The sequence below is a fragment of the Balaenoptera acutorostrata genome, chromosome 5 (genome assembly GCF_949987535.1).
Source record: "Balaenoptera acutorostrata chromosome 5, mBalAcu1.1, whole genome shotgun sequence".
Lineage (NCBI taxonomy): Eukaryota > Metazoa > Chordata > Mammalia > Artiodactyla > Balaenopteridae > Balaenoptera > Balaenoptera acutorostrata.
This window is the reverse complement of record NC_080068.1, coordinates 55,370,767-55,393,871: the sequence shown is the minus strand read 5'-3', so window position 1 is coordinate 55,393,871 and position 23,105 is coordinate 55,370,767. Positions and strand designations below refer to the sequence as shown.

Below are 23,105 nucleotides of genomic sequence, written 5' to 3'. Positions count from 1 at the left end.
TTTAGAGCCATCACCCATTCAACAGACCTACTGGATTTTCCAGGTAACAATTGGTTAGATTAACCAACAACCTGGTTCTAGTAAAATCTGCATTAATATCTGGACTAACAGATAAATAGTTATAGATAAATATATAATTTATAGATAAATAGTGTTCTAACTATTTCACTAATCTAAAAAGACAACTCTTCTAAATCTTGGGATGGTTCCTTTCTTCAATCCTTGTAGTAGCTTCTCTGCTTTAGTAAAGAAAAGGGTCTTGTTATCTTAAGTATTTTTTTGTCCCTGTAGTTTTTGTTTTGGCTAGATAGTAAATGGTATAATCATTTTATTATTAATGAGTTATTCAAGTTCTAAGGGTCTCATTCTACTAAGAAAGACAAATTTATTATAACTTTGTTTCCCTGCATGATAAGGCTACCGTTAGTTGTCCAAGATTAAATTAACCAAAGAACTCTTGCACAATGGAAATTCACTGTTAATACATTATCACAAAATTTGTGATCTTTGACTATTTATCAGAGTGGGGTGAGTATTAACAATAAAGGAAAACAAGACAAATGCAAAACTCACTTTATGAAGAAAATTTAAATAACAATAATGGGCAAATAGTAATACTTAAGTTGTATTTTGAATGCTAAAATCATATTTAGCAAAATAGAAATTTTTAAAACACAAAGCATTCACTCTCCATTGTTTTTAAAATGTACGCCATCATGCTTCATATTTATTAAATTATTTATTCCAAGCAACATGATCACCTGGAAACACATGTCATAGACACATAGAGATTTAGCTATATTTTAAGGATTTAATTCCTAGGTAAAAGGAGATATACTAGTGTTCTTAAGGTTGAACCTAAATTAAATTAGCTCATATTTACTCAGTCCAGCACTGAAGAACCAAAGAATCTTCACTGCCCCTAAAGAGGTTTTGAATTTTTTTCTTTTAGGCCCTCGCCTTATGTCTAATAATTTTGTATTTTACTCTTAAAATAAAAATAATCACCCATTAATCCTTGAATAAAGTCTTTTAAAGTTGCTCTATTAAGGTATCCATTTTAAGGAGGGTAAAAGAAGGAGCAGAGAAAAATTATTATTCTAGAAGAATTAGTCATAACCAAAGCAGAAGCCAGGAATGATCACAGGGAAACATTTCTGAGGATAATTTAATGACATACTAAAACTGTGAGAATCCATATACCACCTAGATGATTAGGAAAGGGGTTATTAACTAAGCCATTGTCTGAAGCCCACTCAATCACTGGTCCCTTTGAAAAATGATTGGTCCTCCCCTTCTAAAGATGGGGTTTTAAAATTTAAGAGAAACTCCAAGCAGCAGAGCCAAAAGATAAAAAAGACACAGACCTTGAATGAGTCTAGATTTCTCTTCATAGGTAAAAGAGTGAGGTAAGATATCAAATCTTTGCTTTCATAATTTTAAGAACACAAATCAGTCAACTCTGCAGGATAAACTACCAAAGTCACCTTAAATGCTTGTGTAGGTCAATGATTTGAACTAGGGCAGGAGTTTTCAAATCTGGAGGACAAGAAATAATATATTTCCACGGGTTAGACTATAAATCAGTATTACAGTTTAATTTTATAAACTATTTCCTTGAATTAGAAAAATTTTGACTCTGTTGCTTAGTTTTAATATATTTTAATGTTATTAGGCTTTTAAATCAACACTACCTGGTACTGAACTGTTATTGTCAGACCTTTATTGTGGTATTCTTATCACTACATTAAATAGACAATAAAATTGTTTGCATAATAAAGACCTAGTTCATTGACCTCAGTCATGGGCCTCCCATGGTCCAAAGGACCCACTACCTACAATGTAGAACAGCACAGGGAATGAGGCCATCTTGTTCATAAATTCATTCAACTACATCACATGCCACCAAATGAGTTATTTGGTGCAAGCTAAAAGGAAAAGCAAACAATTTTGGTTTTTATAAAAAGCTGCTCTGAGAAAAAGAATGAGTTCTGCTACAGATATTTATAAATGTACCTTTTTTATTTTAAATCCTAATATATAAGTAAATACTCTAAAATTCAGCCAACTACCCTTCTGATTGAACAATACCAGCTAATTTACTGTTATCATGATTTTTACATAGAAAATCTTTTTTAAAGCTAAGCTTCACAACGTATTTTCTAGATATTTCATCTGAAAATGAAAACTATAATTCTTCTTGGGATACTGGGAGCCACAATGCCAGACCCGGTAAGTGACGTCATGGTACAATTGAAATCATTGTGTGAAACCCATAACAAGTCTTCTTTTACCATTTCTGTTTTTTGGTTTTTTGTTTAGCTTATTCCACAGCGCCTTATGTCTGCAAGCAACAGCAATGAGATTAGTTTAAATACTTAAAACAATGTCCCCCAGTTTTTTTATTTCTTTGTTTTATAGAAACCCAGTGGGGAAGAGATAAAAAGCTTTCTGTTGATTTATCTTGCAATTCTACCCACTAGCTCTTTATATCCAAATGCATTTCCAATGTTTATGTTTGTTTTGTATACCAAGTTGTTTCTAGAATATTACTTTGCCTCCCTTGTTTGATTGCAAATTCTTTAAAAGCAGAGACAGATTCTTGTATACCTTTTTGTTCTAATAACACTTGATATGGTGTGAATAGGTGTTTAAGAGCATAAAATGACTAACTAAACCACTGGAATGGGCTAAAGTTGTGCAATCTCATATACAGCAGGGGAGAGGTAGTTAAATCCTAAACTCTAATCACTGTCATTTATTATAAGCTTAGTAAGAAAACATCTCACCTTTAACAGGAAATTATGATCAGCTAGCTCTGACTTGTGCTATATTTGTAGTAAACGTTCTTAATAGTTTTAGCATGTGTAGTAATCTTGTTTTCATACTATCTTTCCTTCTCTAGTTACTTCTGAATCTTAATAATGCTCAGCTTCAGCCACTACAGCTTCAGGTACCCCTACCTCAATAATTATTTCAAGAATACATTTCTACCGCTCATTTCTTGTGGTACTTGGTACGAGAACAAAATGTTTTCTGATTCTATTTCTAAAATCTTAATTTTTAAAGTTATGAATTTGTCCTATATATTCTAACTACCATTTGTTTGAAGACTAAAGTAAAAACTATAATCGGTGAACATTTATTTATTGAGAAGTTGTTATATGCCAGGGACAAAGTCTCATAACTATGAGATATTTAGATTAACCATTTTACACAAAATCATACTCAGCTAAGTGGTAAAAAAAGGTTTGACACCAGTCTGGCAACTGCAAAACTGTAGCCTTTATCCACCTCATTCTGCCCCATATGTCACATTATGGACACCGGGGATTTAGCATTGTTCCTGCTGCTTGCATGGCTCACAATGTGTCAGGATCTGCCCTTTCTTATAATGGAGCAATGGAAATATAGAAATTGTTTACATTTTGTCTCCTTCTTGCTCAGGACTGATTTTAAATTCTTTTTGAAATGAAAGAGAAATGCTTCGTTCCTTTTGTGTCTTCCCAGGGCCCATTTAATTCATGGATTCCCCCTTTCCCTGGGATTCTACAACAGCAGCAGCAGGCTCAAATTCCAGGACTCTCCCGATTCTCTTATCAATTCTCGACCAGTTTGCTGGACTGGTCCCAAATCAGATACCCTTCCCAGGACGGATCAGTTTTGCCCAAGAAACCCAGGCAGGACAGCTGGACCCCTCACAGCCTCAAACACCACCGCAGACCCAACAGGGCCCTAATAACGTAAGTCAGCCTCTTCCATCTTGTTACTCAGAAAAGAGATAATGCACATGGAATGTGAAAAAGAATATGAACCAGCTTTGAAATAAGACAGGAGTTATTGAGCAAGAATTCTTTCTCATAATATGTTTCTACCATCACTGGAAGTAATTCCTTATCTTTCTGATTTCTGACATAAAAAATGCTATTTAAGTCAGCAGTCTAGGATCACGGTCACAAATCAAAAGTGTTAAAACATGTCTTGGAAAGGATAACTAAGCAAATTTCATCTTTAAAAAAAGGGCAATTTGCATTAATGATGGTACACACAATAGATGACCTTCTGTTGTCATAGAAGTCTGCTAATACAAATTATACATTTATATGGTTAGGTCTAAAGAAAACAGCTCTGGAATTTTAAATTAAAAAGTCAAGTATAACTTTTTTATAATTCCTTTTTTGACAGGTTATGCCCTCTGTGTTCTCCTTCAAAATGTCTCATGAGCAAGGACAGGTAAATGAAAGGAATACCATCACTCCTATACAGAGATGGCTGTATACCCTGTCCATTGAATGCTTTCTTCTATATTTGTAGCTCTGATTCCTATAGCAGGGCTACAAACACGTACAGTGCTATCACAATCTAGATACCACCACTGCTGGGCTGGTAACAGTTTGTTAATATTAGGCTCACTTAAGAGCTCCAAAAGAAAGACCAGCTGAGACTCTTCAGGACCCCTGAGTTTCCAGGACATTACTGTGTTGGGAATTAAAGAGCTCACTAAGCCTTAGGTTGTGTCCTCTCTGCACCTAGAATGCTGGCATTTGGTAACAACTCTGGAGAGATACCATGGGCTGACTTTGTCCAACCCTAAATTTTGGTTCAGAGAAAGATGCATTAATCTGATAAAATACCATATGATATAGAGAGAGTTTTTCTGAGTTATGCTCAAAATATTTCCAGGTTGTTGTATATTTTCAGTTTAACTCCAATATTACAGTCAAATGGTGGTGATTTCCATTAAATAACAGAATCTTTAAAAATGAATGCAAACTAGTAGAATCGTTAAAGTAATATAGAAAACCCTCTTAATGTTTGGCTAGTTAATTTTATAATATCCTGGGCTCAAAGAAACAGGGATATGGATAAATTATATTATTCACCAGCAGAATATTGACCATTTTGTAAAACATTACACCACTTGGCTTTAGCGTAATCATAATTATGTAATTTTGTCCACCCCTAAGCAAAAGTTACCTCTAGACATTATCTCATTCTATGCCACAGCATTTAGAGAGTTAGATACCTGACAAGTGGAATTACTTCATTTTAAGGATCAAGAAACTAAGTCTATGAGATTAAGTTCCCAATCCTAATGAAAATAAATAGCTGAGTTAGAATATAATTCTTCACCCTTCCTTTAACCACCTAACCAGTGGCTCTCCAACCTGGCTTTGCATTAGAATCTCTGGTGATGATTTTGAAAATTACAAATGCCTGGACCCTGCCCCATACCTGATGAATCAAAACCCCATGAGTAGATCAAAACTGATTATCTGTTAAAATGTTCAATTAGTGTTTTTGATTCTTAGCCAGGGTGAAGAACCACTGTACAAAATATACCTCTTCTCAAACCACAGTTATCGTTTTTTTTAGCTCTTATATCCAATAAGGTCTCATTTAATTATACAAGGAAAGAAAATAGCACACAAAACCCCATGTATGTACAATGATCCTCATTTTCTATAAACACATATGCATATACAGACATAAGTGCAAGCCAATACATGATAATGTGGGTGGTGAAATTGCAGGTGATTTTATTTGTTCCTTGTCTATTTCTGGATTTTTGAAGTATTCTACAATACTTATGGACTGTTTTAATAAAATGGCAATTATTAAAGGAAATACGTTCCTGAAAATTCATTCATTATGGTAGAATTTCTAATACCATGTTCTGCAGAATATACAGTCTCAAAAAAATATATGGAAAATGCTGCACAGGCTGTCTTCTTAGATATTTGCAAAGTAATTTATACATAAAGTCCAAGGTGCCCTTTTTAAAAAACCTGTTATTAGTTGAATTCACTACTTCCTAATGTGTCTGACCAAGCAACCTTGAAACAAAGTCCAGTGTCACTTGCAATACAAGTTTACTCTAAAGTTTGGGAAGGACTGCTTTATGTGTTCTTTCATTCATAAAACTGCGAAATACAAATCAGCTTTAATATAATATTGATATTAGAGGGTATTTTTTTTTTTTACGTCTTGCACTAAAGGAAGCTCTTCTGTACTTTTCTGTTTACAAATAGATGCCTCTGTAGTACCCAGTTTACGTGCTCCTACCCTGGGAACAGCCTCAACAAACAGTCGCACAGTCACCTCTGCAAACCGGACATCTGCTGTTTGAGGAGCAGGTACCACAAGTGTTTGATTTTAGTTTGACTAGTTCCACCTGAGAATAAAGAAGATAAGGTAAATTTTCAGAGAAGAGAATATCTGATTATACTTAGTGCAAAAACTCAACAGCTTGAACTGGTGGTCATAAAAGGATACAGTGCTTTCTTTTAACATGTCACTAATTTGGAAATATACTCCAAGGCTGAATTTTGAAAGAATAAAGTCAGTGAATGGACTTCAGTCGAATCAGAGGCCAAAATCTGAATCATATTGGAAAATGAAGTTTTCTAACTTTTAAAAATCTACCAGCATCCCTTTTCTCATATACATGTGGTTATTATTTTTTTAGATAGCTACCATGATAAAAGGCACTTATGATCACCAGATCTTGAGGTAAAATTAGGTAACATTATTTTGAGTTTTGTGGACTTGCAATAAATTGGTAGAATTCTGATATAAATTCAGGTGTCTCATATATAACTAGATTTTAATTAGAATGGAAATTAGTTTTTTTTTAAATTTATCATCACTTAAAACTTGCCTAACCAATTACAGAAAACTGAAAATTATGCTTTAAATGACTGGTAGTAGTACTTCCAACGAAGTCACATTAATTTAAAGAGAAAGGGAGAGTTTTAACCTAGAAATCATATGGTGGTAAAAGGATGCTTGGTAATTTAACAATAAATTTTACCACCTAGAACATATAAATTTTCAAAAAATTCTTTACTATAGTATAAGATAGATATACATATATATATATTTCAGTAATCATTTACCACTACATTATGACAAAAATCATCAGAGCAAACCTAATGCATTTTCCTAAATTCTGACAGATGCCATTCTATACTGAATTTGGATATATTCCACAACAAGCAGAACCTGTAGGTAAATGTATACCTTTCACTAAAAAAAAAAAAAAGAACTAACTTTTGAAACTACTTGCTTCACAAACTATTAAATCTATCAGAGCACTTTAGCCAAAAACCACCAGGAACACACCCTTAGTTGGACAATATTGGATTTATCCACTCATTGTAACAGGGGAGAACACACCATGGAGAACTGTGGGGTGTCTTAACAGGAAGGTATTGGAATGCCTTCTTACAGGGTCTGGCCTTGTGTCAGGTGAGTTTGGGGAGAGTTAAAGGAGTGATGGTTCACCTTGGATTGGGTGTTCTCAAGTAGTGGGGGTAGTTCTGTGATTGGGTAACTTTCCAATTCTTACCTAGAAGGTAAGAACAATGGAGAGAGGCAAAGGCTGTGACTGGTAAAGAAACAGTAATTATTCAGATTAGCCAGGACCTAAGGATGCCTGGTATTTCATGCCTTGTACAGGGACCTTGCTTTGGACAAGATTACAAAGTGGTGTTGTTTTGATTGTACTTCATCATGTTCAGAGGCGACCTTGTCTGATGTTGGTGTTCTGTAGGATTGTTAATGTACAACAGGAGAACACGAAGGTCCAGAATAGAATGTCAGGACAGCTCCTGAAAACACTGCAGCAGAGCTATTGTGTCAGTCCATTTTCTCAGTGTCAGGAGCTGCTTTTCTCTTTCTCAAATCTAAATTATTTTGTTCGTCTTTAAGAAACTAATTGAAGAAGTTGGGAAGGGTTTAACTGCCTTGGGTGCAAAACAACATATTTTATCGATTAATAATTTAGACTTTTTTAAACTTGGCAATTTTTCAGGTTATGCCGAGAGGACAGCAGCAACCAGCCTTTGATCCCTTCCTAGGCACAGCTCCTGAAATTGCTGTGATGGTAAGTTTCCTTACCACACTCTGCTAGCTACTGTAAATCAGCAACTGACAACCTACAGGTCCCTGCAGTACTGTTCATTTTAATGAAAATGTTATTATTCCACACAATTATTACTCCTTCCCCCTGTAATCTTTTTCCAAGCAAAATTCAATTCACTCAGTTCATCAAATATTTATTGAGGGTTACTATATGCCAGATACTCTCCTTGGGTACACTCATTTAAAGTCAGGTATTAAGACACATCCATGTTTGCTGGCATATATTCACAGTCTTTCTAAAGGATAGATTATAATCTAGAAAATTAATAAAGGTATTTACTTCTCAAATAAAATCCTTGCTTTGCATCTCAATACTATTACTTTATATTCTTCCCAATTTTGACCTTGCCCTTGAACCTGTAACCACTTTATTTTTGTCACCCTTATAGCCAGCAGGAGGAGTGTCACCATATTTACAAAAAGAAATGATAAATTTTAAGCACGCCAATGCAGGAATTTTCATTCCTTCAACTTCACAAAAACCCAGCACAACAAATTTTTTTACTTCTGCTATGGACCCAACTATTACCCCAGAACTCATGGAGAAGAAGGTAGAGTAATCAAAGATTCATTTTATGTAAGAAATTGATGTCTAATAGAAAGTATAAAGTTAGTGCTTAATTTATAGGACTTAGTTATGGAAATAATGACAGTTAAGATATAGTAGAATATATGGTCTTAACCTTGAATAGGAAGACCAATAATTGCTTACGGATAATCAATTAATCAGAATATAATTTAATTTTGATTTAATAACAGCTTCTTATGCATATCGTTTTTTCACTAGGCCAAGACCAGTAGCCTAAAGGAACCATAAGATGTTGTCCTAATCATTCAGAGTTTGGGGTAGGTATTTGCCAAGAGGCATGCCTTAAGTACCATGACATGTTGTAAATTAAAAGAAAAAAATTGTAAGGAGAACTAATGAAAAGGTGTACAACAAAATTTAAAAAAACAAGTTAGTGCTTATATATTCCTACAAAGCTAATAATAATTAAGAGACTTTAGCAATTTTTTAAAAATCAAAATAAATTTTTGAGGATCATGTCTGCCTATGCCATAAACTTGGCATAAACTCTGAAAACACAAATAGTAAATATACTAGGTCCATGTAAAAGACATTGTACAGATACTATATACAAAGTCAGTTCTCCCAAATCACCACTTCACTTTGCAAGCTAAAAGTTGTAATAATGCCAATACATCTGTATTAGTTTGGAATGAAATAAAGTCTCAAAGTGATAAAAAATTTGTACAATCACATGGAAATTTAAAATTCCATGATTTTTATATTAAATATAACTTTAATTAATTACCTGTCCTAACGGGCTTGTTTGGCTATGAGGGTAGTGGGTGTTTGATAGAAGGGCAGGTTGGGATGACTCCAAGAAGTAAAAAATACACACTAAAAAGCAAACCAAAAAAAAAAAATTAAAAAAAAAAAAAAGCAAACAATTTGGCCTGAAATGGAAAAGTAAAAGGCAAAGATTTTTGACGTATTTGACGTATTTGTATTTGTACATATTTGTATACGTATTTGTATGTAGATGTGTATTGATGTGTGTGAAACTATGTGTATGAAAAGGAAAATGAATAAATGAGTGAATGGATGAGTAAATAAATGAATGAACATGTCTTAGGTGGTTTCAAGCAAATTTGGTTAATATTTTACTTTAAAGTTGATCACAATTCCTAGAATCATATCTTTTTCCAGCACTTAGTAATGTTATGACTCTGGAATATGTTACTTACCCTATAGAATAGTAACCCAATAATCACCTATTCTACCTTCATCTTATACATTGTCCTTTTTTCCCCTAAATTGGTGAGTTGAAAGTAATTCTGAGTAATTGACAGACCTCTTAATGTTGGACATGACATGGGGAGTCAAACAACGTGATATCTGTTAAAACGCACGTTCGGCACTTAGGAACATGGTAATTCATGCTGAATGTTTAGAAAACATTCTGGAACATAGCAAGTATTCCACTTCTCTTTTTAAGGAGGAGGAGAAAGGGGATGGTCAGAGACTAAAGAAGAGAAATGAGCACAACATAGCTCTTCTATTTGAAGGTACAGTGAAGAGAAGCAGAACTCAGGGAAAACCACAAAGCTCAAAGCATCATGCTATAATCGTCAAGAACTTGGCAGTATTAGGGGTTACAATAATAAATGCTTTGAAAATTACACAAGTTATATAAACACAATATTAACATATAAAAGCATAAAATAGATAAGTTCTACATAAATAAAATAATGCAAAGATAAACATTGAGAAGTTCTTTCAAGAATAAATATTTTGATAAAAACATTAATATTAAGCTAAGCATGCCAAATTTATTTTTTTATTCTAGACAATATTAAAAGGACCTTATTACTCTGGATGGTTTTCAAAAATCCAGTTTAGTGACTCAGCTTAAAAAATTTCTGCATCTCAGACTGTTCAGGATCCAATCTGTTTCAGGAAGATGTTAAGTCTTGGTAAGGTATTCTTGAGCAACAACTATGTTTGAAAACATGAATGCTATAATCACTATCAACGAAATATTCTATATTTTCAAACTACTTTATAGAAGAGCTTTAAACTCTATCATTTTTGTTACTAAGGTTAGGAAGACAAGAGTGTACAGTTAATGGAAACATCGCCAGGACACATGCAAAGAACTATGTTTTATGTGTCTGTTTGTTTTAACCCTGGTATCCAAATCTCTCCAACCCAGGCCAGTGTAAGAAAGGCAAAGCAGAAAAAGCAGTTCAATTTTGAACAGATCTAACCAGAAAAACTTTATGTAGAATAATTTCTCTAGAATCAGCATTGCTTATAGTTGATAATCCACACTTTAGCCTCAAAACTTTCCCTACCAACCTTCTCCACTGGCTGCTTCCTATCCAAATATATTATAACAGCATTAGTTCAAGACTGACGTACAGAACCCATACGTGTTCTCACCTCCAATACTGCTTACACAACCAATCCATCATCATAGTCTCGTCATACTTTTAAATGTATAGTTTAAGTTTGATGAGTTTGATTTACATATACACATGTGCATACATATACATATATATGTGTATACTTTGTAACCATCACCCCTATCAAGATGCAGAACATTTCCACCACTCCACCTTCCTTCTCTTTTCTGGTCAATCTAGTCTCCCCATTCTCATGCCAAGCTACCACTTTCAAAAATAAAATTTATATCACCATGTATTAATTTTGCTTGTTCTGGAACTTTATATAAATTAAATCATACACTATGTATTCTTTGTTTGTTTGTTTTGTTTTGTATGTTCAAATTGGTTTTTTTTTTAGTATAGTTTTTAGCACTTGTTATCATCGGTGGGTTTGTTTTTTTGGTTTGGTTTCTCTCTCCTTTCTTTTTTTTTAATTAAAAAAAATTTTTTTATTACTTTATACACTTTGTATTCTTTTGTGGCAGCTTCTTTCACTCAGTATAATGCTTTTGTGATTCATTCACATTACTGCTTAAATTGTATGTTACATTATATGAATATACTACAGTTTATTTATTCTCCTATTGAAGAACATTTGGGTTGGGTTGTCCTTATTTACCATTAGGAATAACGATGCTATGAACATTCTTGGACAAGTCCTTTTGTAAACATATGTTTTCATTTCTCTTGAGTAAATACCACAAAGTGGATATAAATCATAGGGTAAGTTTATTATAAGTAACTGCTAAGTAGTTTCCAGTGTGGCTGTAACATTTTATACTCTGGTCAGCAATGTGTCACAATTCTAGTTCCTGCACCTTCTGGCCAACATTTAGAATTGTATTTTTAAATCATTTCCATGTGTTCCTCTTCTATCAAACATCCCTTCAAAATTAACCTTCACAAAGTTTGACCTCCAACCTCTCTTCTCTCTCTCAGAAACCACTGCATGAACATTTCTATTGTTGTGACTTTCATAAACATATATAATTTATCCCTGACTCCTAAATCTGTTCCTCAACCTAATATATTAAATAGTTCAGTCTATATCTACTCTATTACATATTTTGTAGCTTTAATTTGCATTTGCCTGATGACTAATAATATGTTGTTTTCCTATGCTTACTGACAATTAGTATATCTTTATTTTTGAATCAATTTTTCAATCATATTCTTATGATTGATTTGTAAGAGCTTTTTATGTATTCTGGATCACATACTTGGCCCAATAAATGTTATTGTGAATACTTTTTCCAGTCTGTAGCTTGTCTTTTCATTCATTTCTTAGCATGGTTTTTGAGGATTGGAATTTTTTTTTTTTTTTTTTTGGCGCAGTTAAATTTGTCAGTTTTTTGAAGGTTAGTGTCTCGTGTCCTAATAAAGAAGTCTTCACCTACCCCAAAGTAATGACTATATTCTCCTATGTTTTCTTACAGAATTTTTAATGGTTTAGCTTTTACATTTAAATCTGTAGCCATTGATTTTTGTATAGAGTGTGAAGATAGGGGTCAAGGATAATTCTTTCCATAAAGATACCTAATCATTCCAGGATAATTTGTTTAAAAGGTTATACTTTCCTTACTGACTTGCCTTTGTATCTTTATTGAAAATCAATGGACTTTATGTATCTGCATCTATTTTTGACAATTTTATTCCATTTAACTGCTTTTCTGTCTTTGCATCAATACTAAACAGTCTTGATTACTATAACTTTATGTCTTTCGCATTTCCAAATAAATTTTAGAGGTGGATTGTCAATTTCTACCCTGCTAAGTTTTAATGGATAGTGTTGAATCTCAAGATCAAACAGGAAATACTTGGCATCTTAACCATATTGAGTATTCCAGTTCATGAACATGGCATATACTTATTCAGGCAATAATAAGAAAGAATTTTTTGGCTTTACAATGCTTATATAAAAAGAGAAGAAATGTTTAGAATCAATGATCTAAGCCAGGGGTTGGCAAATTACAGGCTGAGGGTCAAATCTGGCCCATGTCTGTTTTTTTGTAAATAAAGTGTTATTAGAAAACAGCCATATCCGTTCTTTGACATATTATCTATGGCTGCTTTCACCCTACAATGTATGAGTTGGGTAGTTGCAAGAGACTGTATGGATCACAAAGCCAAAAATATTTACTATCTGGCCCTTTCAAAAAAAAAAAGGCCAGATAGTAAATTTATATTTTATATAAATTTTTATATTTATCTCTGAAACATTCTGTGGTTCTCAGTGCAGAGGTCTTGCAATATTTGTTAATTATTTTTCTAAATATTTTTATGTTTTTAAATTTTATTTTCTATTTTTAGAAATAGAAATGTATTTCATATAGAAATGCAGTTGGGGGCTTCCCTGGTGGCGCAGTGGTTGAGAATCTGCCTGCTAATGCAGGGGACACGGGTTCGAGCCCTGGTCTGGGAAGATCCCACATGCCACGGAGCAGCTGGGCCCGTGAGCCACAATTGCTGAGCCTGCGCGTCTGGAGCCTGTGCCCCGCGACGGGAGGGGCCGCGATAGAGAAAGGCCCGCGCACCGCGATGAAGAGCGGTTCCCGCACCGCGATGAAGAGTGGCCCCCGCTTGCCGCAACTGGAGAAAGCCCTCGCACGAACCGAAGACCCAACACAGCCAAAAATAAATAAATAAATAAATAAATAAATAAGAAAATCCTTAAAAAAAAAAAAAAAAAAAAGAAATGCAGTTGATTTTTTTTTTTATACAGCAGGTTCTTATTAGTCATCCATTTTATACACATCAGTGTACACATGTCAATTCCAATCTCCCAATTCATCACACCACCACCCCCACCCACCGCTGCTTTCCCCCCTTGGTGTCCATACATTTCTTCTCTACATCTGTGTCTCAATTTCTGCCCTGCAAACTGGTTCATCTGTACCATTTTTCTAGGTTCCACATATATGTGTTAATATGCTATATTTGTTTTTCTCTTTCTGACTTACTTCACTCTGTATGAGAGTCTCTAGATTCATCCACGTCTCAACAAATGACCTAATTTCGTTCCTTTTTATGGCTGAGTAGTATTCCATTGTATATATGTACCACATCTTCTTTATCCATTCATCTGTCGATGGGCATTTAGGTTGCTTCCATGACCTGGCTATTGTAAATAGTCCTGCAATGAACATTGGGGTGCATGTGTCTTTTTGAATTATGGTTTTCTCTGGGTATATGCCCAGTAGTGGGATTTCTGGGTCATTTGGTAATTCTATTTTTAGTTTTTTAAGGAACCTCCATATTGTTCTCCATAGTGGCTGTATCAATTTACATTCCCACCAACAGTGCAAGAGGGTTCCCTTTTCTCCACACCCTCTCCAGCATTTGTTGTTTGTACATTTTCTGATGATGCCCATTCTAACTGGTGTGAGGTGATACCTCATTGTAGTTTTGGTTTGCATTTCTCTAATAATTAGTGATGTTGAGCAGCTTTTCATGTGCTTCTTGGCCATCTGTATGTCTTCTTTGGAGAAATGTCTATTTAGGTCTTCTGCCCATTTTTTGAATGGGTTGTTTGTTTTTTTAATATTGAGCATCATGAGCTGCTTATATAGTTTGGAGATTAATCCTTTGTCTGTTGATTTGTTTGCAAATATTTTTTCCCATTCTGAGGGTTGTCTTTTCATCTTGTTTGTAGTTTCCTTCACTTTGCAAAAGCTTTTAAGTTTCATTAGGTCCTATTTGTTTATTTTTGTTTTTATTTCCATTGCTCTAGGAGGTGGATCAAAAAAGATCTTGCTGTGATTTATGTCAAAGAGTATTCTTCCTATGTTTTCCTCTAAGAGTTGCAGTTGATTTTTGTACATTGAGCTTGTATGCAGTGATCTTGCTAAATACATTTATCAGTTTCCACAGTTGCTTTGTAGGTTCCATATTATTTTCCACCAAAAATTTTAAAAAAACAGGTTTTCTGGAAATAAAAATAATTTCACTTGTTTGTATTACTCTGTATGTTTTTAATTCTTCTTCTCACTTTGTTAGACTGACTAGGGTATCCAGTGTAATGGTGATTAGAAAGAATAAAAGTGGATATACTTGCATTGTTCCTGGTATTAGGAGGAAAGCATTCATTATTTCACAATTAAGTATGATGTCAGCTGTACATTTCCCATAAATTACCTTTAAGGATTGTGGAAATTCCCTTTTGGTGAGAATTCATAGTTTGGTGAGAATTTTTATTATGAATGAGTGTTGACATTTGTTAAATGATTTCTCTGCATTTACTGAAATAAAAATATGAATTTTCCCTTTGGTTTGGTTAATGTAGTAAATTACATTGTTTCACTTTTCAATGTTCAATCAACCTTTCACTCCTGGGGAAAAAATGCTAATTTGTTATAATGTGGTATCTTTTAAAAATATTGCTGTATTTTATTCACTAATATTCCATGAATGATTTTTGCATCTGTGTTTGTGAACACTATTAGTCGACAATTTTCTTTTCTTATAATGTCCCTGACAGTTTTATATTGGGGTTTGGTTTCATAAAATGAGTTGGGAAATGTTCTATTTATCTATATTTTAAGAGAGTTTGTGTATTACTGGTATTATTTCTTCTTTAAATGTTTGACAGACCTCACTGGTGAAACCATTTGAAACTAGAGCATTCTTTGGGGGAATACTTTTCATTATAATTCAATTATTTTATTAAATAATATAGGATTGCCTCAATGCTTAATTTCTTATGGGGTTTTAGCAAGTATGTCTTTCAAACAACTTGTCTATTTCTCTAAGTTGTCAAATTAATAGGCATATAGATGTTAATCAGGCAACTTTATTTTCCTTTGAATGTCTGTCAAATCTGTAGTTATGGTCTCTTTCCGTAATCTCTACTTCCTCTCCTTTTTTAATTATCGATCTAGTTAGGAGTTCATCAGTCTGTATTAAATGAAAAAAAAAAAAAGTTTTGACTTCATTGAATTTTTTGTTTGCTCAGTTTTTATTTTAATTGATTTTTGTTTCTTCTTATTTTCTTTATTCTATTTGCTTCTTAAGACAAACGCTTGTAACAGGTGTTAGTGAACTTTTTTTTGAAAGGGCCAGATAGTAAATATTTTTGGCTTTGTGGTCCAAACAGTCTGTTGCAACTACCCAACTCATACATTGTAGGGTGAAAGCAGCCATAGATAATATGTCAAAGAATGGATATGGCTGTCTTCCAATAAAACTTTATTTACAAAAAAACAGACATGGGCCAGATTTGACCCTCAGCCTGTAATTTGCCAACCCCTGGCTTAGATCATTGATTCTAAACATTTCTTCTCTTTTTATATAAGCATTGTAAAGCCAAAAAATTATTTCTTATTACTGCCCTCCTTTTTAACTCATGAGTTAGAAAGAAATATGTTGATAAACCTCTAAATGTTTGGGGATTTTCAACATATGTTATTGTTAATGATTTGTAATTAAACCCATTTAAATCATATTCTGTATCATATGAGAACATATTTTATACCATTTTATTCCTTTGAAAGTTATTGATCCTAGTCAATGGCTCAGACTTTGGTCTGTCTTGGTGACTATTTCCTGTGCACTTTAAAAACAATGTATATTCTGAAGTTGCTGGTCCCCATGTTCTAGAAATATTGATTAGATCAACTTGATTAATTGTTTCATTCAAATTTCCCCTATTTTGTCAGTTAAAAATAAAAGTGAAAATCTGAAACTGAAATTGTTGATTCATTTATTGTGCCTGCTTCTGTCAATTTTTGCTTCATATATTTTGAAGCTCTGATTTTATGCACACATCTGGGACTAATATATTCTTGAGGAACTGGTCTTTTAATCATTATGACATGACCCTAACTTATCTCCAATAATATAATTCGTTTTGAACCTTATTTTGTCTAATATTAATGGTGACATGCAAGCTTCTTCTGATTAGTGTTTACATAATATATCTTTACCATCCTTTTCTTTCAGTTTGTCTTTATATTTAAAGTGTGTGTCTTATAAACAGCATATAGTTGGTTCTTGTTTTTTTATCCAGCCTCAACATTTGTCTTTTAATTGAAATGTTTAGTCTATATAAATTTGGTGTAATTATTGGTATGATTGGGTTTAAGTACACCCATTTGCTTTTTGTTCTCTATTTGTTACCTGTGTTTTTGTTTCCCTGTTTCTTTTTTGAGTTAAACATGTATTATTATTTTTCCTATCTATCTATCTATCATCTATCTATCTATCTATCTATCTATCTCCTTTATAGGCTACTTAGTTAATAGATATGTATCATTTAGTGTTTCTATGAAAATTATACTTACTACATATCCTTAACTTATCATGGTCCATCTGGAATTAATATCCTACCTCTTTACAGGTAACAAAATTATTTTACAATAATATAATACCATTTACATCTCTATTGTCCTTTTGCTAATGTTTTCACATATTTCACTTCACGTCCATCAATTTTTAAAGATTTTAGAAAAAAGAAAAAATATGCTTACATTTACTGACATATTTACCAACTTTAGTGTTATTCCTTACTTCTATAGGTATGAATTTTTATTGGTATAATTTCACTTTAACCTTAAGAACTTTCTTTAAAGTTTACTTAGTTTGTGTCTGATGACTGTTAATTTCCTCCACTTTTATTTCTCTTAAAATTCTTTTATTAAGCCCACATTTTTATAGATTATCTTTTCTGAATGTAGAATTCTAAACTTACAGATTTATTTCATTTTACATTTTGAAGATGTCGTTACATTATCTTCTGGCCTACACTGGTTCAGATAAAAAGTCAACCATCAGTCATACTGATGTTTTCCCATATGAAATTGCCTTTTTTCTTGAGCTGCTTTTGAGACTTTCTCTATATCTTTGGTATTAGCTGGTTGACTATAATAGGCAAAAGTGTGGTTATCTTTATATTAATCCAACTTGCTGTGCACTGACTTTCCTGGATTTGGCATTGGTTTTTGACCAGATCTGGAAAAAATTTTCTCAGTTCCATTTTGACTCTTTTTCTGTTCCATTTTCTCTCTTCTCTCATTCTAGAACTTCAATAATGTGTACGTTAGATTACTTGATATTATCCCTCAGATCACTGAGCCTTTGTTTTTGTTTTTGTTTTTTTCTGAGTGGTTCAGTTTTGAAAATTTCTATTGACCTTCTTCGACTTCACTGCTCTTTTCATCTATTATATCCAATCTGCTTCTACTATTAATCTCTTCCAATGAATTTTTCATTTCAGGATTTTAAAATTTAAGTTCTGGGATTTTCTTTTGATTTTTCAACAATTTTCTTATCTTTTCAGAAAATTTCTAACATTTCACTCAATATATTAATCATATTTCTATAAATCCTTCAACATGTTTAATCCTATTTACTTTAAAGTTCTTATCTGTTGATTTCAATAGATTGTGGGTCTGTTTCTATTGACTGATTTTACTTTTGAGTATGGGTAACATTTCCTTGTATGATGGCTAGTTTTATCTGTCAGCTTGACTTGCAGCAGATTATCTAGATTAAATATTGTTTCTGAGTGTATCTGTGAAACTTTTTCTGAACGAGATTAGCATTCAACTCAGTGGACTCAGTAGAGTAGATTGCCCTGTCCAAAATGGGTGGGCAGCATCCAATCTGCTGACACCCTGAATAGAACAAAAGGCAGAAGAAGGATACTTTGTGGCTAGTCTAAATCTTCTCTTACCCAAATAAAAATGTATTATCTTTTTTAATATATAGTTGTTTAAAGTATATAAAACTAAAAGACTATCTTTTTTATATATTGTAGCCTTTCGTCCAAACAGGTTGGAATGTAACCCCTTTTGATATAAAAACAAATTTTAAAATAACAGATTATATAACTATTTTAAATCTCTACAGCTTCCTTATGATTCACTAAGTAGATTTTTCCCGAATTCATTTCCTATTACTTGTGGTTAGGAACTGACTAATTCTGTATTCCAGTTACACGGTTTATTAGATTTATGATCTTAGATATTTAACTTCTAAGCCCCCTTTTCCTCCTCTGCAAAATAAGAATAATTGCATAGCTTATCCCATAAGGCTATGGTAAATATATACAATGTATTTCATGTAAAGCATTTGTCAGCTTCTAGCACATAATCTTTTTGACAATGGTAATAGTGAATAATGTAAAGCTAACAGAATATTTTCTAATTATGTGGATCCTTTAGGATTTAGTATAATTAAAATCTTTATTAAATACAGAAAACTTTTTATATTTTGATAATTCAAGAATAAAAATAAGGGGGGGAAACTTGAAATTCTGGACCATGAACATGGAAAAGATCAGATATGTATCTGAAGGAGACCCACAGTTCAAGACTTTTGATTGTAACACACTGCCATATAGAAAACATCATTTTTATTTAAATTGTTAAAGCTATGAGGCAAATGGGAAACAAGTGTTGCCATTGTTATTTTAATGCTGAATAAATGTGTGGTTATAAAAGATTAAGAGACTTGTCCAAGTTAAGTGGAGGAGCATGATTCAGATCCTGGATGCAAGACTTTGTAGGCCACTTTCTTAACCTCTACATGAGAAGCACCATTGGCAGAAAATGTCTACTCAAGAGGAACCACAGGAAGTGTCTACAGAGCTCTGTGTAACACAGACAGGGTAGCAGTACTGTAAACCATGTTTTATATCAAAATATTTAGGTTCTGCTTAAACGGTTTAGAAAAAAATGTAATAGTTCATAGAAGGAAGTCATTGATTTTTTAAGGTTTCTTATTTAACCATTACTAGGTTGAATTTGAGAAAAGAAATTATTTATTTTACAGAGGGAAAAGGAAATTTTTAGAATGGGCTACATAAGCTGTTTGTAATACAGGTCAAATACAGCAATGTGGGCTTTGTAAGCCGTTTATTACATATATCAAATATGAGGATTTCCATCATTTGATCCACATAAAAATAACAAATTACTAATAGAACTTGGTATAAAATGCAAATTATCCTGGTAAAATTATGTCTCATGAATATAGCGCGAAGTAAATAAACAGAGATTTTCAGCAGTCAGCCTTTGGGCTTCAAGCTATGATGTAATTGATAAAGAACACCAGGAAATAGCCAAAGCAATTTCTGAAAAACCTAACTTGTTCTCTCAGTAAGTATTTATTAAGCACATACTGGGTGCTAGTGTAAGCCAGGCCCATTCCAGGGAACAGCACGGTGGACATGGGGCTGTCCGGCCATGACTGTGCCACTTGCCGGTGCTGACTCCAGGCATGAGAACTCTAGGACCACTTTCCTTTTTAACAGCTGGGGATCAGGTGTGTCATAAAGACTGGGGAATTGACAACCACTCAATTCTACAACATTGACCGTAGATTCTGATTCTATTGCAGAAATCCGCAGTCACTAAAGTCACTTTTAGTTAGATGTATAACATTTACAGAGGCTTTGAAGAGAATTCAGATTTGTCTGCATCCATTCTCTTAGAGGGAAGACATCCCAGACTTTTTAAAATAAAATTCCTCCTGAGCACTGATATGTACGCAAGCCTATTAATAGTTAGTTCATTTCTCATGGTTTTCAAGTCACAAAAAAAGAGAGATAATGCCTAAAGAAAATATATGTACTAAATTTCTACAAACTATTTCTAATATATATCAAATTTGTATATATTACAAGATGTGGAAAATAAGATGTGGAACAAGATATTTTTGCTCTCTTATTGAAGTAATAGTGAGTTAATCCACTGCTAAGCCTTCCCATAGTGTGGCTTACAATGTGCATTTCCTTACCACTAATTCTAATCCTTTGATGAGAATACACCTATGGGATTTTTTATTTTATTAATTGTTAAACTTGTTCTAGCAGGAATATTCATTTCTGTTTAACATCCAGTCTGAGAGTATTATAACTGAAAGGGTACAGAGAGGTCATCTAACCAATTCCATTGGCTACACAAAAATCCCCTCTGCTACATCTCAGCTTGTGGTCACTCAGTGTTTCCTTGAATATCTGCAGAGATAGGTGGTTTTAACTTTAAAATTTTTTCTTATAGGTTATTTTTAATATCTTGATATATTAATGTTTCACTTCTGCCCTCTGAGTTCCCCACAATGAACCTAAAGTCTCTTTCCTACGATAGACTGTTCGGCTTCTGAAGACCACTCAATGGACAAACATTCAGGTTGCTTTTCCTTGGGTTATCCTTGCCCTTTGAAGGACAGCCAGGTGCTGAAGACTTTGCAGAGGAGATTCTTGTATCTATAATTTTTGTTCTGTTAGGCAAGGGTGATTTCTGTTTATTAGATTCTAGGCATTTGAGTTCAGATTAACACAAGAAAGGAACAGCAGCTTCGACTACCTGAATTCAGCCAGCGTTACAGCTTGTTAATACGTGGTGGGTTGCTGTGTGGAGAGTAGTTAGAGCACCAACCAGAAAGAATAAAATTCCCTCCTGATACTGCTTGACTTCAAAATTCCCTACTTATTTTCAGATTTAACTAACGTATCAAGCCCCTATCTGGTTCTGATTACTACGTAAGGTGCTTCCATATACCTTGATATTAGCCAAAAAACCTAATCATCCGAGGAACCCTAGGATGTGTGGCAGGAGTCTGATTTACTCAAAGCTTCAGCTCTGATGCTGAAGAGCCATCAGTTATGAAGTCAGACTGCATGGTGAGTGCTTTTATACATTTCATTTCACTTAATTCCCAATTCCAGAGATAATTGTCTTTATCTTCACTTTAAAGATAAGAAAACTGAGACTCAGAGAGTATGACTTTCCCACTCATAGCCAACAAGGAAGATTTTAAAATATAAACACCAGTCTCAAATCTAGAGCTCTTCCTACCTCATGCAGCTTGGGGGTATCCATGGCTGACATCTTCATTATTCCTGCCGCATAGTAGTAGCTAGAATTTCAAGAACAGGATAACCATGGCTTTATGCAACTTGCTAGCTTAAGCAGGACTACTTGTGGGCCTACACAAATGGAAATCAAAGATTAGGAAAGCAAAAATTGCTCATTAGAAAGGCAAACACTTCATTATCTTGCTTATATGTGAAAGCTAAACAACAACAACAACAAAAACTCACAGAAACAGGACTATCAGGGGTTGGGGAGGAGAGGAAATGGGTAATGGTGGTCAAAGGGTACTAACTTTCAGTCGTAAGATGAATAAGTTCTGGGGATCTAACGTACACCATGGTGACTACAGTTAACAATACTCTCTTGTATACTTGAAAATTGGTGAGAGAGTTATATCTTAAATGTTCTCACAACACAAACACACAAAGTTAACCATGTGAGGTGATGCATGTGTTAACTAACCATATTATGGTAATCATTTAATAACATATACATATATCAAACCATTACATTGTACACCTTAAACTTACCCAATGTCACATATCAAATATGTCTCAACAAAGCTGGAAAAAATCATATGTATTTAAAAATATTTATGAATGAAATTATTATTTTTTAAAACACTTTTTCAGTTGTGTGTGTGAGTGTGTATACTCAGTTATGACATATCATGCATTTTTTTCCTATGAGTTGCATTTTAAAAGGTTTAAAAGCCACTTTGGAAGAATATGATGAAGATGGGTTGGAGAGAGGAGAATATTGGAGACAGAGAATCTAATTAAGAGGCTATATTAACAATCCAAAAGAGAATGAAGGACTAAAATAAGGAAATGGCAATAGAATGGAAGAGACTGAGTCTTGGAATACACAAAAAGGAAAAACTTAATTACCTTTATGCCAAAGGGAAGGAACAAGGAAAGGAAAGGATAGAGTGAATCTTAGATTTCTGGCATGGATGAATGATTGACTAATGACCATCAGCTGAGGAATTAAATAAAAGTGAGGAGAGATTTGGAGGGAAAAATAATAGGTTCAGTTTGAATTATACCCATCAGACATCTAAATGGAATATGCAGTTAGATAAAGACTTCAAGCTAAAGACATAGGTTAGGGAGTCAGAAGTAGATTACATTATGCAGAGCACATATAGACTAAATAAATAAGTGGTCATGTACAATGAATTGAGGAAAAAGAATCAGCAAAGTCTTAAGGGTGCTATCAAAAAAGCTGAAAAGGAACAAGAGAAGTGGTTTTAAGAAACCCAGGGAGAGGAAACTAGTTTTCTGAGAGGGAATATTCGTCACTATTAAATACCAAAAAAATGTCCATAACGTGAGGTCAGAAAAGCATTTATTATTTTCACAATTAAGAGGCAGTTGGCAGCTTTGGTCAGAACAATTTCAGATAAGT

At 33.5% G+C, this 23,105-nt stretch overlaps 1 protein-coding gene across 1 annotated transcript; it reads left to right on the top strand.

Annotated features, from left to right (window-relative positions):
* The first annotated feature begins 2,181 nt into the window (after nucleotides 1-2,181).
* Nucleotides 2,182-8,743, top strand: ODAM (odontogenic, ameloblast associated). The gene is given in 11 exon segments (XM_007193561.2): nucleotides 2,182-2,232; nucleotides 2,323-2,388; nucleotides 2,906-2,953; nucleotides 3,511-3,592; nucleotides 3,595-3,743; nucleotides 4,186-4,233; nucleotides 6,033-6,137; nucleotides 6,960-7,007; nucleotides 7,817-7,888; nucleotides 8,316-8,477; nucleotides 8,714-8,743. Coding segments are annotated over 11 exon segments (861 nt in total).
* The last annotated feature ends 14,362 nt before the right edge of the window (nucleotides 8,744-23,105 follow it).